At 37.3% G+C, this 22,098-nt stretch overlaps 2 protein-coding genes across 2 annotated transcripts in view; one reads left to right on the forward strand and one right to left on the reverse strand.

Annotated features, from left to right (window-relative positions):
- The window catches only part of LOC114149750 (protein NLRC5-like), a 1,536,511-nt gene that overhangs the window by 151,722 nt on the left and 1,362,691 nt on the right, over nucleotides 1-22,098 (reverse strand). The window lies entirely within an intron of this gene.
- Nucleotides 7,468-17,501, forward strand: LOC114149765 (NACHT, LRR and PYD domains-containing protein 4E-like). Its single transcript, XM_028025848.1, is given in 10 exon segments — nucleotides 7,468-7,567; nucleotides 8,250-8,381; nucleotides 8,516-8,635; nucleotides 9,646-9,724; nucleotides 9,887-10,112; nucleotides 10,255-12,046; nucleotides 13,069-13,242; nucleotides 13,765-13,938; nucleotides 16,361-16,407; nucleotides 16,557-17,501. Coding segments are annotated over 9 exon segments (3,231 nt in total). The 5' UTR covers nucleotides 7,468-7,567; nucleotides 8,250-8,292; the 3' UTR covers nucleotides 17,087-17,501.

Below are 22,098 nucleotides of genomic sequence, written 5' to 3' on the forward strand. Positions count from 1 at the left end.
CTTTATTTTTCCCTCTATTTTCTTTCCTGGTTTTTCTTTCAACTTTTTGTGTTTTTTATTTAATTTGTTTCATTTTTTCTCTTTTCCCACTAATTTATTTATTATTATTTATTGCCATATTTGCTGCTTTGCTCTTTTGCCTTTGTTTTTATTTTTTCCCTATTTTTTTTCTTCTGTTTTTTATTTTACTCCAGTTTTTTCTTTATGTTCCTTTATTATTTTATTTCTTATTTTTTCCCTTTCTTTTAGTTTTTTCTTTTCCTCCATATTTGTTAACTGTTCTTTTTCTTTATTTTCATTTTTCTTTTTCATCAAATTTCTTGTTTTTGTTTATTTTTTCTTCTTTATTTTCCTTTTTCCAGTTTTCCTTCATATTTTCTTTTTCTAGATTTACTTAAAACCTTTTTTATTATCGTTCTTAATTCTCATATTCTTGTTTTTCTTTAAAAGATGTAAATTTTCAGAAGTAATTATGAGTTTTGATGCATCACAAACAGCAACTTGTTTATTTAATAGGAAAATTAAAACATGTTCAACTAATCGTGGATCCTTTTATTAAAAAATGAAAGCAAAGACGAGACGGTGAAAACAAAGACACTACTGGAAGTTATTTCTACCTTTTATTACAGCTGAGAGACGAAGTTACATCAAAACAATCCGATAAATTGATAATTCATCAGAATAATCAACAGACTGATTGATTACTGCAGTAGTTATTAGTTGGACCCTTTTTATAAATATTTATTTTGGCGTTCATTTGGGCCAAAGAGAAGACAGCTTCTGAAATAATTCACAAAACTCTAACATTTCTCTGTCTGCTTTTCTAACCAAGCGGCCAGACGGAGATTTTAAAAAAGCAGCAAAAGCAAATGAGGTGAATCAGCATTGCTGCAACTGATGATGTCATCCAAGACATGCTGGCACAGAATATCGTTTCTGCTGCCTGGAAATTGAGCTGGTTTTCATTCCAGTCATCAGACAGTCATACAGCAACAATCTTCAGTCAGATTCCTCCTCAGATTCACTGCAACAGTGACTGCTACTGGAGATCTTTACTACCCACAGCATCACTTTGAAGATACTTGAGTTAACATTTCATTTCCCTTTGGGATAAATAAAACCTGTTTATGTTGAATTTGCAGGTATTTTTGGATCTCCAAATCTTCTGATCACTCTGACATTTTCAGCTATTTGTTTTATTTAGAAATCCTCAAAGTGGAGGAAGTTTTCAGTTGGTATGAGTGAAAGTCAAACCCTTTGTACGTGTTGAGCGCACGTACGCCAAAATGTTCCATGAGTAAATAAACATAAATAGAAAGAAATCTCAAGACGCACATTTTAATTTGATCCTTAAAATATCCGTCCACCCACCATTTTTCGAAAACTAGCTAAAAAAAGTGTGATAGTTTCAGTCCCCGTCTGCCTTCGGCGTCTCTCCCGCCTCCCTTCCTGCCCACTTCGTGTTTTGCACACACACCTACACACCTCTTCCACTTTTCCCCTACTTCTGAAGAAAACTGCAACATGCAAATTTGTGCTTTTTATTCATGCCGGGTCACTCCCACACAGGGATTTTTAACTAAATAACTTCAAACAACAAAAAGTGAGAAGTCCTGAATGCAGAAGCAGGAAGGAAGTGGTGTGAACTGTACCCATGATGCTTCATCTGCAGCAAACCGAACCGAACTGGCAGAATGTCACTGACGCCTGGTTACTGTTTGTTACCAAATTACATCAGAGGGGATGTACAAACAATAAATAACTACACCATGAAACACTGCATAAAATAGAGTTATTTTTACTCCTCTAATAAATCTTTTCTCCAACATGTTTAAAACTAAAGCAGCAGGTTTTCATCCTCTATTCATCCATTCATAAGATAATTCAAAGTTCTCTAAGTAAAAATTAAGAGAAATTTAGATTAAAAAACTAAATTAAAGTTTGAAAAATATATAATATTTCAATCTGATGTTGAAATATAATTTGAAAGAATGATATAATGTAGACTTAAAGTGATTAAAAACCTGGACAAGCTGCAGGAAACTGTAATGTTTTCAGCCCTGATTTCTCAGGTTTCCAGAATGAACAAACTGGATGAAATTCAAACCTGCAACATTTGGTCCATTTTCAGCTGGTTCTCTTTCTCTCTGCTCTGAGTCAAACAATCCAAACCCTTTGAGCAACCTGTTCCCCTCTTCGCCTGTGGGGGCGCTGCACCAGGAACCACTGAAGGAACCGACACAAAAACCTCTGAAGAAGACAACTTCCTTCCTCACCGAATAAAAACAAAAACGGAGCGGCGTCACATTTTAGCGGTTGGAGTTTTTCTCTTTTGTCTTTGGCTAAAATCCACACAACCCATTTCTGCGTTAGCTCTAGATTAGCTAAACGCTGCTACTGTCTAACGAACCAAACCCTTCAAAAACCTGTTCTCCTCCTTGCCTGTGGGGGCGCTGCACCAACAGCCACACAAAATGTAAACAAATGGAGTGGCGTCAGATTTTAGTGGAGGATTTCTCTTTTGTCTTTGGCTGGAGATCATGAGCCAAATCTCCCGCTAGCGCTAGGCTAGTGCTTTTGGTTGTATTTACCCAGAATGCCTTGCGCTGTAGTCCACCTCCTGCTTTGGAACGATCTCCAATCCACTTCCATTTGTACCAGATTTAACTCCAACCGAACCCAAACAGAGGTTTGTAGGACCAGAGTTCACTTTTTAGGTCGATTAGAGTTCACACCTCAACAAACAAACAAACGGGACTTTCTATAAAAATGAACTGGAGTTTGATTAAAGTGGACTAAACAGGCCTGGTGTGAATGGACCCATATGTCTGTGTCACATATCAAATGAACTGCATGAAAACTTGATTTAAAGGAAACATAATTTCTGTGCATTATGATGTGAAACTCTGAGCTGTTTCCTGTTTCCATGAGAAATGTTTTATTTTAAAGTGATGCTAAGGATATTTAGAAACACATTGTGTCATTGTCCAGATTTATCTCTGAGTCGTTGATTGCACATTATGCAGTATTTTTATGAGAGCTGATCTAAAGCTTTGCATTTTCAGGAAACAAAGCTATAATTTCTGTTTTATTTGCCGTAAACTGGTTCTGACTCAACGGAAGGTGATCATGTGTCATCAGGTTACATGTCTTAAAATCTGATGTATTAATGTGAGCTGGACATAAAACCAAGACAAAGTTTCTGATGAAATGATCAGAAATCTGTCTGGAAAGCATCAGAAAATAAGGAGTACATTAATTTTTTTATGCTTGTTCAATGGTCTTTGACAAGAATGTTAAGTCAGATATTAGCTGTTAATTCTTTTCATGAAAACATTCAGGTTACACTTTGTGAAAATAAAGCTGCTAAACTCCTAAATTAGTCTTTTAGGAGGAGTTTTTTTTTTTTTTTTTTTAGCAAATAAAAGATTATTTACTGGCAAGGAGAGTCAAAAAGGTCCAAACAAGATTTACGTTGTTTATCAAAACACTCTGGACTTTGAGATATTTTCTGTTAAGTGTTTAAAACTTTTAAAAATATTTGATCAATATCTCAAATGCTTAAACTCAGAGAAAATACCACAACGTGACAATTTCATTGAGCCTGAACATCCTAATAATTAGCTTCATAGGTTAGCACTAGCTAGTAGAGGAAAGCAATAGCAGAGTCAGGTTAGCATTAGCATGCTGGCCATCTCAGTTTTGTTAAATGTCTGTACTACACTTTTAATGTTCTTAGTGGATGAAACTTTACATTAAACTGGTTACATTTGGAAAATGTTTATAAAATTCCATTAAAATGTTTGCATGTAGAAAGATGCACATATGTAGTTTTTAGATTGTTTAGCATGTTTAGTCGATGATGTGTGCACTAACACCTACACGTCCTCACTGCTAAACATAAACTAGCTATAAATGTAATGCATTAACCGGCAAATCTAAATTAAGCACTGAGCTCATGGAGGTAAAGAAATGGACATTTTAAATGTTGCTGAGAATCAATTTGTCTAAGTTTTCCCACCGTTGGAAACAGATTTTAGAAGGTTTGCAGATGTGCAACATTTTTCAGTTCCTCCACAAATCCAGCTCTGGATTTTGTTAATGCTCCCCCCACACATTTCAGATATTTATTATTATTAATAAAAATTAAAACCATGTACCATTTGCCTTCCTTGATACCAACATGCACGACTTTTTGTTGGTTTATCATAAAAAAATGTAAATAAATTTCAGATAAATCTGCAGTTGTTGAGTGAAAGAAAGAAGAAAGTTGAACCTTCGGATTTTCTTTTCTCAACTTTCGGCTCCTTAGAACAAACATGCAGAGCAGGAAAAGTTATCCAACAATTACATTCAAGTAAAAGTAGAAATACTTCCATGTATTTTTACTCAAGTAAAAGTAAAATGTAGTTGTCCAAGAAATTATTCAATAGTAAAAAGAAATTTGGTAATAAATCTGCTCAAGTACTGAGCAACCGATGAAATTATCAATCATTTAATAATTAAAAATTACATCATCAGATGGATCAAAATATAAAGTTAAGTGGAAATTTTGGTATTTTAAGAACCAACAAAAAGAAACAAAAAGAATAACAGTCAGGCAAAAGAAAAAATTTCCAAATCAATTTATTTCAATTAAAACAAACTCATGAAATTTAAAAAAAAAAACTGCAGGTGTGTCTCTGACTGGTGAGAGAATCCAGAAATTTTACTCAAGTAAGAATAGATACTTCATAATAAAAGTATAGCAAAAAAAAAAAAACTCCTAAAAGTCATTTTTTTTCCAAAAAGTTACTCCAGTAAATGTAACCAGTTACTAGACAAACTGCAACCATGAGAGTCGAAAACGTCTCGAAGATGCAAAGTTTATCCTGAAACTGCAACCAAAACTGGAAAGTACAGTAAACGATCTGCAAGAGACGCGAATTAAAGCGTGAAAACTGGAATGCACTGAGGAGAGAAAACAAGTCTTTTCTGAAAACTGGAAGTTCCTGCGAGGAAAAGCGGCGACCATGAGAGAGGAAGACGTGAGTCAGAGAAGAAGAGTCGCAGCGACAATCGGCTGTTTGCTGCTGCGGTTCAGCCGCTTCCTGTCACAGACAATAATAGCTCCGCGTGTTCCTCTCTGCGAGAAGCGTGGGCGAAGCTACACGTGGGCCAGCTGCCTCACACTGACACTACAGGGGAAACAGCAACATCCCCTTTAATAAATTATCACACGAACACAAAGAGAAACCTGCAGGCGGGAACATCTGACTGTTCAGTTTACTCTGAAATTGTCTTTTTCTGCAGATATGAGTGTTTAAAGCTGCTTTTTCCTCCAGAAGAAGATCTCAGGATGAGATGCTGGTAATAAATTGTTGTTGTTGAACGCCAACACCTGTTGCACCACATTCTGTGACCACAGGAGGCGCTGCTGCAGCTTTACACCTCACTTTGCCATATCTGTGGTCACAGAAAATGATAGAGCTTATTACATATTGTGACCAATCAATAAAGTATCAATCAGAAGTGCTTTACGTAATAAAAATACAAAGTCATAAAAGACAACATCACACAGTAAACCAATAAAAAGAAAAAGATATTTACACTGCAATTATTTTTAGTTTAGTTTCTTCTTAGTGCTCTTAAAATAAGACAAAACTAACTTACAAGTAACTTTTTAGCAAGATGTAGGAGATTATTTTAAGTCAATAATTTGTTAATATTCATTCAAATGTTCTAGTTCAATTGGCAAATTATTTTATGTATAACAACATTTTTCTGATGTTATACTTAAAATAATCTGTCAAGTAAAAAAAAATTTTTTTTATCAATTTCAAAGAATCATTGACCTAAAACCAATTCCTATATCTTGCTGAAAAGTTAGTTGGTGTGCTAATAAGAAACTGGACTAAAATAATTGGTAAGATTTTGTGTTTTTACAGTGTAATATGTAATTTTTAATGTTCATCTAGAATTAGAACTGGGTAAATGCAAAATGTATTTTTATTTTGTACAGTTTTGGCTTAATTGCAGCTCTGATTGTGTTGTTTTTCAGGTGACAGTTATTTCAAGAATCGATTAATTGCGATTAATCAGATTAATCGTTTCATCCACTTGCAGGATTATTGCAAACAAACACTGGGATTTTCTCTCAGTGCACCTGCAGGATGCTGCCTCTGCTGCGTTTCGTCCTCCTGTGAACATGGAAACACTCAGAACCACAAACACATCCTCACATAAACCTGTCCTCCCCCCACCCACTGCGCTGACCTTCAAACACGACGTCAGAACCAAATAAAAACACTAAACCGTCGCTATTAAACCATGCAACTCTAAATGCAGCTGCTTCCATTTTTACATCTGACTCAGTTTTTCCTTCACTTCCTGGTGGTTCATTCAAAGGTCAAAGCATCTGCATATATAGGAGTCAGAAAGTAACAGAAAATATCACTGTGAAAATGTTTACAGTACTTGATTAGTTTCAATGAATTCATCTGCAAAGACAGGAAGTCTGCAGACATGACAAGATTGATTAAAAATATCAGTCAAACTAAAATTAGATCGAACCTTTTGAACATTGGCAGCTGGTTTTCCCAGATCTTTTCAAAATCTGCTATTGTTTTTTTTCAAAATTTTCTACAAATTTGACTTTGATTTTCTAATATTTTACCATTTTTTTCTTAAAACCTAAAAAACATTATATTCCTCCCAAATAAAATCAGAAAAATAAATAAGAAAGCAAAACATGAAAAAAAATCCTAACTATTTTTAATTTCTCATTCTGGATTTCATCATTTTATGATAATATGATTGATAACTAAACCTGTAATAACACTTTGTTGTTGTTGGTATTGTTGTTGTTACTCAGTTCCAGGTGTTTTATGACCTCAGTGGTTCTGTAATGACCTAAAAACAGAAATTACTCAACAGGCTAAGAAACCCAAAAGGAAACCACCTTTGTTTAAAAATACTGTAGAGGGGAAATTTTCCTTCTTAAAGGAACTTTATAAACATATAAACTCTTAAAGTGACTTATTTGAAAACAGAATTCATGTTTTTATCAAATAGATTCTAAATTATGATCTTTATTTACTCCGTTTTTTTTGGTTATTTATCCCGGAATCCCAGATCCAATCCAATGATCCGGAATGATCTGTCGCCCCCTGGTGGAAATTAGAGGGAATTGCGCCTTTGTCAAACATTTAATTTCAAAGTTAGAAGTTGAAAAACAGTTCCATCTAGCGGTCACACAAAGAAATACACAACTTAATGGCTTCTTTAAGAAGACCAGTTAATTTTTTTTACAATAATTACTACAGTCATGGTCAAAACTAAGTATATCCTCAAAACATCCTCATGAAAACTTTATCAACCTGCCTCTGATTTCACCGCGGAGCTTCTACTTCCTGGTTCTGTTGCTCTGAAATAAAACACTACAACCCAGGTGACCTGTGACGTCATCAGGTACGCAACATCCGTCACATTTACGTCACTAGCTAAAGTGCGACTCCAGTTCGGTTGTTGTGTTTCTATTTGTTGTTCAGATTTTCTTCATCAACTCTTTAGATCATTTGAACAAACTGTAAGTTTATGTTTTCTATTTGGACTTTGTCTTCAGGAACTTTCCTATTTCTGTGTAATCTCTGATGTTTGGAGAACAGATTCACTTTTGATTTCAGCTCAAAGTTTTTATCTCTGCTGTTTGAAAGTTAATCTGCAGGATCATTAGATTACAAATGAACTGAAATCAAACAACATGATGAACAGCTGATGTTTCTATGTTTTCTCTGAACAAACTGCTTCATGATTTTATTTCCAGGAATAAAACTTTGGCCAGAACAGCTTCCTGCTGCATACTTTCAAAATAAAAATAATATATTATTATGATTATTATTATTATAAAATATTAATATAGAAATGTGTTCAGTACAGTCATATTATTGAATAGTTAATCTTTGACGGTGCTGATAATCCACTTGTAGAGATTAATAATTAACTAACTAAAATACTTCCTGTTGTTCAGGTTGAATCAGTGAATGTAAATGTTGCTCCATGTCTCCATCTAGTGGACTGATAGTAGAAGTGCAGCAGCTGATGGCAGCTTCCTCTGCCTCTCTGCTGTCTGACTGCATTCACCTGACACTGATATGAAGCAGAGAAGAAGAGCCAATCAGAGGAGGAGCAGCTGATCTTTTTCCAGCTCTAATGATGTAAAGGATGATCAGAGTTGATGTGCAGATGAATGATGTGTGTTTCCTCTGCAGGTGAAGGTAGAAAGTGTGTGTGAGCTGATGTGAATTCAGCAGCATGGATCAGTGTGAGGACAGAGAGGAGGGAGTCCCTCCCTCTAAAACCACTCTGTGTGGGGAAGATGAGAGCCAGAGCAAAGGTCAGAGGTGAGGTCACCATCTCTAACTGTCCACAGCCCTTTTCACACAGCGTTCACTATATCAGGCCAGAACAGACGTGGTGATGAAGCTGCTGCTGCTCCTCTTTGCTGATTAAGTTTTAATCATCATGTTTCTGTCAGGATCCATCAGAGACTCAAACCATAACCAGAACCAGAACCCAGCTGTGTGTCCTTGAAGAGTGACATGTCAAAGGATGCAGGCATTGTCTTTAAATCTCCTGGATCTCCACCATCAGAGAGGTGAGATGTTTCTAATTGCTGTAAGTGTGGAAACTGAACCAGTATGAACTCAGATGTTCCCAGTTATACCCACCCTACCTACCTACCTACCTACCTACCTACCTACCTACCCACCTATCTATCTCTCTATCTATCTAAATTACCCCCCAGATAGGGCGTTCCCTAGTATGTCATTTCCTTTAACCTTAGATTTTCATGCGTGTACTCTGTGTGTGCATTTATACAAGTATGCAAATACCTAAAAGAGAGAGGAAAACACAGAATTATTTATTCTCAATAGGATTTCCAGGATACATTTTAAAAACTCTCATAACACCCAGGAGAGGACTGCACATTGGCACACACCCACATATTTCAATCAATCAATCAATCAATTTTCTTTATAAAACACTCTTCAAATTAAAAACAGCTCAATGTGCTCAGTCCTCCTTCATGTCCACATCACCTCAGATTTATTCATAGAAACATGATGGATGTCCCACACTGTCCTGAAGACCTGTGTGGACAGAGTCTTCACTTCCACTGTCCCCAAGCTCTGAGACACTGTCTCCACCAGCATCAGATCTGCTGACAGTGTTCACTGTTTGAAGTGCAACATCAACTTTTTTTACATCTACTGAGTGATTCTGATGTTACTGTAATTCACAGGTGTGAAATCTCCAGTCCTCAAGGGCTGGTATTCTGCAATTTTGAGAGGTACAAAACACTGGAATGAATTGACTTAATTACCTCCTTGTGTAGATCAGTTCTCCAGAGCCTTAATGACCTAATTTTTCCGTTAAGGTGTGGTGCAGCAGAGGCACATCTAAAAGTTGCAGGATACCGGCCCTTGAGGACTGGAGTTTGACACCCCTGCTGTAATTCAGCTTCCTCGTTCTAACTCCTTTGTATTGTGTTCATGTGATTCTCTGATTTTCTGCTTCAAGTATTTTTAGTGTGAAACTCTTGGTGATTTCATACAGCTGAATGAATATTTCCTGACTTCCTAATTGTTCCTGGTTCCTCCACAGAGTGGACCAGCAGAGCTCAGAGGTTCCCGGTGGTCCGTCTGCCCAGCAGCATCAAACACAGCTGGACTCCATATTGATGGTCTGTAAATGAAAAAATAAATAATTTTTCATGAGTTCTGTTAAAAGTCATCTCGATGCTGCACTTTGTAGACCAGAGGACTGTCAGTCTGTTCAACATCCATCTGGTGTTTGGCTCCATGATTTCACTCTGATGTTTCCTTCATCTGTTATTCTGTTCCAGCTGCTGGAGGACAACATTGTGACTTTTGTGAAGAAAGAACTGAAGAAGATAAAGAAGGTTCTGAGTCCAAATTACCCAGAATGCTCAGAGAGTCAGAAAGAGGACGAGGTGTTGGAAGGTGAGGAAGAAGAACAGAGGAGGAGCAGCAGAGAGGCACTAATGAAGATCACGCTGAACTTCCTGAGGAGGTTGAAGAAGGAGGAGCTGGCTGACTGTCTTCAGAGCAGTAAGAGGATTTCTACAAAGATTTAACCTGATGGATAAATCACACATTTACTGATGTCTGAAGAGATGGAATCACATTTACTCAAACCTCTTCAGAATATGATTTTTATTTGTTCCTGATTTTACTTTTTATGTTTATTTAGAACATCTTGCTGCAGTTTGTCAACATCAACTTAAATCTGGTCTGAAGAAGAAGTTCCAGTCTGTGTTTGAGGGGATTGCTAAAGCAGGAAGTCCAACCCTTCTGAACCAGATTTACACAGAGCTCTACATCACAGAGGGAGGGACTGGAGAGGTCAATGATGAACATGAGGTCAGACAGATTGAAACAGCTTCCAGGAAACCACACAGACCAGAAACAACAATCAGACAAGAAGACATCTTTAAAGTCGCACCCAGAAGAGATCAACCAATCAGAACAGTGATGACAAAGGGAGTGGCTGGCATTGGGAAAACAGTCTTAACACAGAAGTTCACTCTGGACTGGGCTGAAGACAAAGCCCACCAGAACATCCAGTTCATATTTCCATTCACGTTCAGAGAGCTGAATGTGCTGAAGGAGAAAAAGTTCAGATTGGTGGAACTTGTTCATCATTTCTTTAGTGAAACCAAAGAAATCTGCAGCTTTGAACACTTCCAGGTTCTGTTCATCTTTGATGGTCTGGATGAGAGTCGACTTCCACTGGACTTCCACAACAAGGAGATCCTGACTGATGCTACAGAGTCCACCTCAGTGGACGTTCTGCTGACAAACCTCATCAGAGGGAAACTGCTTCCCTCTGCTCTCCTCTGGATAACCACACGACCTGCAGCAGCCAATCAGATCCCTCCTCAGTGTGTTGGCATGGTGACAGAGGTCAGAGGGTTCAATGACCCACAGAAGGAGGAGTACTTCAGGAAGAGATTCAGAGATGAGGAGCAGGCCAGCAGGATCATCTCCCACATGAAGACATCACGAAGCCTCCACATCATGTGCCACATCCCAGTCTTCTGCTGGATCACTGCTACAGTTCTGGAGGATGTGTTGGAGACCAGAGAGGGAGGAGAGCTGCCCAGCACCCTGACTGAGATGTACATCCACTTCCTGGTGGTTCAGACCAAAGTGAAGAAGGTCAAGTATGAAGGAGGAGCTGAAACAGATCCACACTGGAGTCCAGAGAGCAGGAAGATGATCGAGTCTCTGGGAAAACTGGCTTTTGATCAGCTGCAGAAAGGAAACCTGATCTTCTATGAATCAGACGTGACAGAGTGTGGCATCGATATCAGAGCAGCCTCAGTGTACTCAGGAGTGTTCACACAGATCTTTAAAGAGGAGAGAGGGCTGTACCAGGACAAGGTGTTCTGCTTCGTCCATCTGAGTGTTCAGGAGTTTCTGGCTGCTCTTCATGTTCATCTGAGCTTCATCAACTCTGGAGTCAACCTGATGAAAGAAACACAAACATCTAAGAAGTTTTTATTATTTAATGAACCTAAAATAATTTCTGTCCATCAGAGAGCTGTTGACCAGGCCTTACAGAGTCCAAATGGACACCTGGACTTGTTCCTCCGCTTCCTCCTGGGACTTTCACTGCAGACCAATCAGAGACTCCTACAAGGTCTGTTGACACAGACAGGAAGTAGATCACAGACCAATCAGGAAACAGTTCAGTACATCAAGAAGATGATCAGTGAAAATGTGTCTGCAGAGAAAAGCATCAATCTATTCCACTGTCTGAATGAACTGAATGATCATTCTCTAGTGGAGGAGATCCAACTGTCTCTGAGTTCAGGAAGTCTCTCCACAGATAAATTGTCTCCTGCTCAGTGGTCAGCTCTGGGTTTCATCTTAGTGTCACAAGGAAAAGATCTGGATGTGTTTGATCTGAAGAAATACTCTGCTTCAGAGGAGGTTCTTCTGAGGCTGCTGCCAGTGGTTAAAGTCTCCAACAAAGCTCTGTAAGGTCACAGATTGTTAATGCATTTATTTTTGATAAAAATCTGTCAATGATGCAATAAATATTGAGTCATGCTTTATGTCAGGTTTAAACACCTATTGAGACAGATTTAACAAACACAAGAAAGACAAGAGAGTTAGATTCTTTTGTACTCGCGAGGAGAAAAGCCAGAGATGTTTTCAGTCACACATCTTTTCCGTTCTGAAAACATATGTGTCCGTTCTCCCTTTTTATTGCTGTTAGGATCCCTGTTACAGAGAGCGTCTCAAAGGGGCGGGGAAAACACTTCAGTCACATGATTGCAACGCAAATGCTAGTCACTAACAAAACACATGATATCTACACACTAGATTATTCTGTTCCAGACACAGGATAACACAGAGCAAGTTGTACGTCTTCACAGCGATGGTTTTATATCTAACAGGTCAAGGATGCAGAGGTTTCTGCTGAGCGATAACCTGTTGAAAACAGTTTCTCTGCTCTTCCTCAGAGAGGCCTTCTGAGAAAGGAATCAAAGTAATTCAACAACACAGAAACTGTATGCTAAGATGAAACAAATAAAGGCATATAAGACAAGAACATTATAAAGGCACATGAAACAACAAATATTTGATAACAATATATACAATTTACCTAACACTTTATCAGTTTGTTTACTCGTGCATTGTCTCCTCAATGTTGGCCACTAGGAGATGATGAGTAAAAGAGAGCAGCTATCATAGGTGACTATTCATAATGCTCCATGTTCAAGCATCAGAAGTATTTTTTTTCTATTGAAGCTGACACTGGATTAATGCAGTTCATTATAGAAATTGTTTCTCTTGCAGCCTCTTTCCTGGCTGCTGTATTGCAGTCTTTTAAGGCTGGAGGCCCAACTATAGAATGAACCAGTTCACAATACATGTATCATAAAGATGTGGAAAATATTATAATTCTTCAATCTGTGCAAAAAGAATATAACTGACTGGAACAAAAAGCATAAATTTTGCAGAATTATTTAATATTTTCCCCTCTCTCTCTCAGACTGAGTGTCTGTAACCTCTCAGAGAGAAGCTGTGAAGCTCTGTCCTCAGTTCTCAGCTCCCAGTCCTCCAGTCTCAGAGAACTGGACCTGAGTAACAACAACCTGCAGGATTCAGGAGTGAAGCTTCTCTCTGCTGGACTGAAGAGTCCAAACTGCAACCTGGAAACTCTCAGGTAAAATGTTCTCCATCCTGGTGAAACCAGATTTCTGTCCATTATCTGCTGCTATAGATGATGTAAATGTTATTTCAATAGTAGAGGATTAAAATTAAAAATGTCTGACTTTGATGAGGCTAATCATGCTAAGTCCTGACACATAAACTCAGCTGGTTTTAATTTACCCCAGGCTGAAAGAACAAAAAAGAGAGGAATGTAGAAAGGTGGGGATCAGGCTTTAACTGTTAGTGTAACACTGGATCCTTGACAGATTACTGAGTCCTAGGTACACAAAGAAGCATTATTGCAGATTTTTCCTCCAACCAGTTGTTAGACTTTCTCGTCCCTTCTACAAGTGATAAATGTTGATTTTTATTGCCTACAGAATGAAGTAAAGTTTTATTACCATTTTATGATATTAATATCATAATTAATATCATTTCTTGAGTGTTTTCCTCCCATGAAAATGACCAGTTCAGACCTTGGGTTCTACCTCAATGTTCTCATATTCTCATCATGTGATGAATTGTGTGTCTGCAGATTATCAGGCTGTTTGGTCTCAGAGGAAGGCTGTGCTTCTCTGACCTCAGCTCTGACCTCCAACCCCTCCCATCTGAAAGAGTTGGACCTGAGCTACAATCATCCAGGAGACTCAGGAGTGAAGCTGCTGTGGGCTGGACTGAAGGATCCACACTGGAGACTGGAAGCTCTCAGGTATGGAGGAACCTGCTGCAGGAGCAGAGAAGGTCTGATAGAGGAGGAAGAGGGAGAAATGTCTTTAGTCAGTCTGCTGGGAAACATTTAGTTTGAAGCTAAATAGTTAGTTTGATAATTAAATATATAGTCTGCAACCATTTTATTTGTAAATGAATGGAAAACATTTTGAACCCCTTTTGTCTCTTATGTCAGTTTAATAACTCAAATTATCTCTGATAATTTTGGTTGTGTAACTTTGCAAACAGCCGCCCATTTAAACTGTAGGAATCTTTCACATGGTACTGAATAAACCTGGGAAACCGACCCATCTACTGGTACCACAATAACATGGTAGTCAGAGCAGCAGGGGGCCAAATATAGCTCCATGTGGAACCAAGAGGTTGGAGAGAGAAAATCAGTTTGAAACTGTTTCCTATCAGAGTTCAGTTTGTCTCTCTGTCTTCACAAACCAGGAGCATCATGGGCTGGGCGGGGCTTCCACTGATGGATCTACTGAGAAAATACAAGAAGCTGATTGGCTGATGGACAGGAAGTTAAAAATATACAGATAAATGACATCATAAAGCAGATATTATTGGTATTGAAGAGACATGACAAAATGTTTCAGTGAGAGGAAGAAAGGAAAAGAAAGATGAGCAACATCTAGAAAAGATTATCTATGTTCAGAGAAACAATCAGAGGAACTGATCTAGAATATGTAGCAATAGAGACAATAATAAATGAGGTGAAATTAACAACTATGAAAGTTAGATTAGAATCAGTTAATCCAGATTAAAGGTCTAGATAATCCGAATGTGGAATATAATGGGATGAAAACAGAACACATGTTAGTGAACAAACAGGAAAATATTATTTAGAGGGTAAAAACTGATGATGTTTGGATGGTTTAAGAGACAAGATCAGATGTTGATCCAGGAAATGGATCAGTCCTTGATTTAACTCTAGTGTCCAGGAAGATTTCAGCTGATTGTGAAATGAGATTATTAGACGCCTCATCTGGAGGCTGAGATCATTACCCAGTTTTCTGGAATATTCTCCTGACTAAGAACGGCTCACAAGGAAAATTAAAGAGTGGAGGGTCTTTAATGGAGATAAATAGGAACTCGGAATATATTAATGAAAATATTCAGATTAATTTTCAAACTGTCACATCACTCATCAGAGAGTCGGAGGATTTCAGCAGTTAGATTTCCATGATGATCTACGGAGGATAGAAAGAACTTTATAACAATGTTGGATGGAGCTCCTGACCAATCAGCCGCAAGAAGCAAAGATGAGAAGAAAATGAGCTTCATGATGGTCAGATGGATGTTTAAAAGTTCTGAGATAAAGAAATAACTAACTTTGGATTTTAAGCAAAACTCACAAATTTGATAAAGTTGAGTTAAAATATAAAACACATGAAGCAGCATCTAGAAAAACACATTAATAAGGAAAAAATGGAAATTTAATATTATAGTATTTCTATCTATTTGCTATTTTAACCTCCACCAGGAGGCGACATCTGGAAAATAATCAAACATATAAATGGAATCAGGAAAGAAAGTAAATCCCTTGTTTTCCAGAAGGAGGGAAGAAATCCAGTGAATGATGAGGAAAAAGTAGAAATGAGAGCAGAAACTTGTTCAGATCCAAAGTTCTGATAAATTTACTGAGAAAGATAAAAAAGACAAGATCAGCTCATCCAGAACTTCTGCAGTGGAGGGAGGATTACCTTTACAACCCATTACTGCTGGATTCAGGATGCTGCTTCTTCTTCTTGGTCTCATTGTAAATGTGTGCAGCAGCGCCACCTGGTGGTGTTGGTTGGTAGAGGAAGTGCTGAAAGGTTGGAGGTGTTTGTCAGAGGTGTGTGATGATGGAAGCCTCTCCCTGGTTTGTGAGTCTGAGCTCAGAGATCAAATCTTTGATTCTTGTTGAACTCTTTGTTGAATGTGATGCAGCTTCTCCTTTTTAATGTTTGTATTTCTGGATATTACAGTGAGGCCACAGCAGGTTTTCAGCAGCAGGGCTGTTTAGTGTTTCATTCCTTCATCTGTGTGTGGGAGTGTGGATGGAACAGGTATCCAGGTGTTGTGTCAGAGTTTAGATTGATTGTATTTTAATGCTGATTATTAAATCAGGTTGAGCTTCCAGAAATGTTTCCTTAGTTTCCTGATGTCCTTTTAGGCTTCAGTGAGTTTCTTCAGGTTGTTACTGAGGGATTTCCTTTCTCCTCTCTGTTGGAGCTTTTCCTGTGTTTGGAGAAATGAGTTGTGCTGCAGCAGCACCAACTGTCCTTCCTACATCCACTGCAGTTTGCAATCCAAATGTTGGACTGTTCCTGTCTCAGTGGAGGACAATGTGTGTCTGAGAGACATGTAATGTCCATGTTTGCTGCTGAAAGAGACTGATGGTCTGACCCCCCTCCTCCTTTCAGGGTGGAGCCTGCTGGAGTCCCATTCTTGACACCAGGTCTGAGGAAGTGTAAGTGTGTTTTTCATCTGATTCATGACAACAAAGCAGCTCACATTCAACCATCTTCAAACTGTCACATCACTCATTCAGGAGTCATCATCAAAGTGTCAATAAATGATCAATAACTGCAGCTGGTTTGTGTTTGTTCTCTCCATCAGATTCCTGTCAACTCACCATCGACACAAACACAGTGAACAAAAAACTCAAAGCGTCTGAAGACAACAGGAAGGTGACATATGTGAAGGAGCTTCAGTCATATCCTGATCATCCAGACAGATTTGATAACTGGGATCAGCTGCTGTGTAGAACTGGTCTGACTGGTCGCTGTTACTGGGAGGTCGAGTGGAGTGGATATGTTAATATATCAGTGAGTTACAGAAGAATCAGGAGGAAAGGAGACAGTAGAGACTGTTTGTTTGGATATAATGATCATTCCTGGAGTCTGAGCTGCTCTGATAGTTATGGTTACTCTGTCAGGCACAACAACAGAGAAACTCATCTCTCCTCCTCTGTCTCTAACAGAGTAGCAGTGTATGTGGACTGTCCTGCTGGCATTCTGTCCTTCTACAGAGTTTCCTCTGACTCACTGATCCTCCTCCACACCTTCAACACCACATTCACTGAACCTCTGATTCCTGGATTTGGGTTCTGGAGGACCAGTTCTGGTTCCTCAGTGTTTCTGTGTTGAGTTGAATCTAAAGAGTCTAAAAAGTTTCCTCCTGTCAGAGAAACTCTCTCACTGTTGAACAGATAGTTCAGTCTCTACATGTGTTTTCATGGATCCAAACTGTTTCTTGATGAAACTCCAACACATGATTTCTTAGAAATTGCTTCTTCTTCCAGTCCTTTAAAGATGGAAGCTGGGATTATTCCAGGATTATTCCAGGATTATTCCAGGATCCATATGTTGTTTTTCTGTTTCCAGTCAAAGATTCTTTTAATTTACTGCAGTTTTTCTCAATCACTGGACATTTTCTGTGTCTTTCAGCTTCTATTTTCTTAAATACGCCTTGATGTCAAAAGTTAAATGATCCTTTTGTATATTTGCTGCAGTTATTCCTCATGTTTTTTAGTGAACAATAAACACATTTTCTTCTGCATTTGCTGTTCATTCTGTTCTTTTCCTGTTTAAATGTCAATAAGAGATTTTTTAAATCTCAACTCTGACTTTCATTAATACCTTATTTACAGTAAAACATTCCCATCTTGAAACCAGTTGAAGGTCTAATGATGATGCTTTGAATTAGAAAATTGATAAAATCTTAATATTTTCTGTTTCATTCAGAACTTCTACTTGAAACTCAGAACCTGCAGAACATTTTTCTCTTTGGAGAAAAAATCCCAGGAACTGGAAGATCAGAGCAGAATGAAAACTGGAGATCAGTGTTTGATAGGTATTTTCCTTTCGAACCTAAATAAAAGAAAGAACCACAGACAACGTATATGAATTTCATGTAGAGCTTTTGCAAAAGGAGAAGGCTCTGAGAACCTTTTCTCCGAGGAATCCACAGAGCATTCTGGGCTCCCTTACAACGGCTCCTGTTTTTATTGTCTAAGAAGGACAGGCAAGGGGGCAGTCAGGAAAAACAACAGAGGTCGTAAAGCTTCTAACCCAAACATCTAACAACCCAGGTCCAGATGTGATATCTGATCAAAGGTCTGAGCCCGGTTCAAATCTTGGTCAATACTGTCAAGAAAACAAAATACGACTGCTCACAAGTAGTTACTAAATTAAGAGGTGTTCTTGCAAAAGGGTTTAAAGTCTGAGAAACTCAGTGTTATCTATTTCTCGTAAAGTTGAGCAGACAGTAGTGACCTCCAGGTCATTTAAAGAAGAGAACACTTTAAACAGAAAATCACAAAGATCTATAGACTTAATGTGAACTAGAGTAAGAAAATAAAATGATAATACCAAAAACTCTCTAACAGTGTTGGACAGAAAAGGTCTGATCGCTGCATCTCTGCTATACTTTACATTTAAATCTGATAACAAAACTGAATCTAATTTTATCTCAAGCTGCACCTGAGCAGCTAATGCAGGTTCTACTCTTCATTAAGTCTCTGGTCAAAACAGAGTCCAGTTTGGGATGAGAGACTTTTTGTGGTTCAATTTCAACATATAGAAACTCAATAAGATGGTTGATGGAGCAGCAACAACGTCTGAACCAAAAATGGCTGATAAAAAAAACAAGGATGTGACGATGACAGAAGAATGGAGGCATAACAGAAAAATAAATACAGTTGGTTTGAATGCTGCCGACGTTTAATAATGTGAAAAAACTACACGTTTTATATTAATTCAATCTGTATTTAATGCTTTTTACACAAAATGAAAGTACATATTTAATGTGTTTCTTTTTCTAAATTCAACATATGAAATATTTAGCCCTTCATTTTATGAAAAGATGGTTAGCTCTCTTTATACAAGAGAAAACTATTTTTAAGAAAGTTGCTGCTTATCATTTAATTGTTATTGATTCCTAAGATAAATCATCTTTAGATTAATTCAATCAAACTTGTGTCTCAGTTTTATGTACCATAAAAATGTTAAATAAATTAGTGATTTTCATTAACTATACCCAATAATCATCCTAATAAATATAACAAATTCTAAAAATACGAGTCTCTTATTGTGTAAATCCTCTAAAAATAAGTTTTGTTTCTTAAATTATCAAATTAAATTCAGTTTCTTGTTGATTTTCTAAGGAGGAAGTACAGCAGCTCTACAAAATATCTAAAACTCAGACTGAATGGAAATAATCTATACACATTTATTTTCAAGTCTGGAAACAGATTTAGTGGGAGTCAGGTCTGGACTTCGACTAGGCCGTTCCAATCCATCCATCCATCCATTTTCTGTTCACCCTTGTCCCTAATGGGGTCTCCAGCTACGTTCCAGGCGGGAGGCGGGGTACACCCTGGACAGGTCGCCAGTCTGTCGCAGGGCAACACAAAGACATACAGGACAAACAACCATTCACACACAAACACACACCTTTTGTTTAGAGAGACCAATTAACCTAACAGTCATGTTTTTGGACTGTGGGAGGAAGCCGGAGTACCCGGAGAGAACCCACGCATGCACAGGGAGAACATGCAAACTCCATGCAGAAAGACCCCGGCCGGGAATCGAACCCAGGACCTTCTTGCTGCAAGGCAACAGTGCTACCAACTGCGCCACTGTGCAGCCCCCGTTCCAATCCATGACTCTGTTTTGGTCTAAAACTTTTTGTCACACAGTCAAGTTATAAACAAATTGTTTCTTCCTTCTTAACTATGAACTATGAATCCACAGGACCTTAATTTTAAAAAATGAAACAGTTTTAACTGAAAAAATAAAAAATAAAAATAGGATTCGGCCAATTGTGAGTAACAAAAAAACTGAATTTAATTTTCTTTTTTCTTTTTTTTGGCTTTTCCTCATCAATCATTCAAATGTTTTTACACAACAAAAAAACATTCATCATGTTTCAAATCAGATAATTACAGTTTATAAATTTGCTTATATGTGACATTTAAATTCTGTTTTTTTAGATTAATATAGAGAAATTAAATGAGAAATTTAATCCTTGTTAAGAGAGAAAACTCATTGAATTAACAGAAACTGAGGATTCTGCATAATTAAATAACAAAACCAAAAAGTTTTGAATATATAAACTTAAGCCCAAGAAAAGCACAAAACCAAAAATATGAATATGAAAGATTTCATAATACAAGACTGAAATAAAGGACTAAAATGTTTCAGTTCTAGTCTTAGAAAATTTTCCCATATTTATCAAAGTTTAATAAATAAATCAAAATCATTTTGAGGTCCAGAAAAGTTTAATTGAGTAAAAATCACAGGATGGATCTGAAGTTGCATTTTTCTTTTGTAAGATTATAAATTGTCTGATAATTTTGCTTCATCTGCATCAACTGTGAAGGGAGACATTACATATATAAATCCTTTTGTTATCATCTAACAATCATTATTTCCTTCAGCTTTTATTGAAAAACTGCAGAAATATTATCTGAGGAACATCAGATCATCTGAGACTTTTGGCACAAATTTATTTATTTTTTTTCCTGAGAGTTAAATAATAAAACAAATCAAGTTAGAGCATCAGTTTAGGTGTTAATCTCCTCGTGTTTTAAATCTTTCTGCTTTCTTTCCACTTTTTTTTCCTGCTATCGGGTTTTAATGACTGTTGCAAAACGTTTCAGGAAGCGGAACCGAGCAGAAAGTAGCGGAACCGAGCAGAAAGTAGCGGAACCGAGCAGAAAGCAGCGGAGCCGAGCAGAAAGCAGCGGAGCCGAGCAATTCTTCAATTTGTTTCGTTTTGTTTCACCACTGCCATGTACTTAACGCTGCCACTACCGAGAAAGAAATAAAGTAATGTGACGTCATCATGTAGAAACCTTCTTGCTCCAACAAAATAGTTTTCATGTTTGAGAAACTCTACTCATGTTTTTAGCACAATACATATTTATCACGGTTTTTTGTAACAAAAACGTTCATCTTGTGTTTAGTGGACTACAGCGCAAGGTATTCTGGGTAAATTCAGCCAAAATAAAGTCTACCGAGGATTGTACGGAGGCCTATTAGGGCCGAAAACAACTCAGGTATTCTGAGATTTTCTAGAAATGACAACGAAATTTCTGAGCTTGGAAAGTCAAAAACTTGCTTGAAAAAACTAAAAAATATTTTGATGAATTACAGAAAATTTCTAGAAAAAAATATTTATTTTGTGTTTTAAAAGTCCAAATGTTTTTTTCTAAAAAATGTTTCTGAGATTGAGCTCAATATTTCTGAATTTAATCAAGCAAATTTTCAACTTTTCAAAATCAGATGTCTTCCTGTTTTTTCAACAAAAAAAAGGAGTAAATTGGTTGAAATTTACTCTTTTATTCTTGTTTTTCTGTTTTTTTTATACAGAAGACAAAAGAGAAATCCCACAACCACTAAAATCTAACACCTCCATTTTTGTTGACATTTTGCGAAGAAAGGAAGTTGTGCTCAATGTCTTCTTCTGAGGTTTTCATGTCGTTTCCTACAGTAATACTTGGTGCAGCGCCCCCACAGGCGAGGAGGCGAACAGGTTACTCAAATGGTTTGATTGGTTTGACTCAGAGCAGAGAGAAAATGTAACAAATGTTCCAGTTTTGGTCAGTAGCAGCAAGTTTATTTATTAATGTGCTACAGTGGAGATGGAAAAAAAACATTTGCTGAATAATACAGTTAGTCTCCTCTACTTCCTGTTTACCACAGCGACTCGTAGCATCAACATCTAATTAAATCACACTTCACATAATATGGCTGATTCACTGCAAATGACTGAAACAGGCCTAATTCACTTTTTCTTTTTTCGATATCTTTAAAGTTTGCCGAAAATTGAAATGACAACTGGATGGAAACATAACTTGTGAATCATGTTTCAATAAATCTTTTTTTTCTCATTTGGAAGTATAGCATTAGAAAAGATGGATGGAAATGTAAAAATCTGAAATAACCTTTTCAAGTTTCTCAAGTTTTTTATGTTTCTGGAGGCAGTTTTGGCTTTTCTGCAAAAAGAGCTAATGTGCATAAATTAAGAAAATAAAGATTTGCACATAACCAGAAGTAAGTACACAGAAATACTATTTTCTTTTGTTTGTGACATTTTAAAAGTTAGCTCCACATTCGAGTGACTCCTGGATGAAGACATCATGTTGCACCAACAT

Source organism: Xiphophorus couchianus, chromosome 8 (genome assembly GCF_001444195.1).
Source record: "Xiphophorus couchianus chromosome 8, X_couchianus-1.0, whole genome shotgun sequence".
Lineage (NCBI taxonomy): Eukaryota > Metazoa > Chordata > Actinopteri > Cyprinodontiformes > Poeciliidae > Xiphophorus > Xiphophorus couchianus.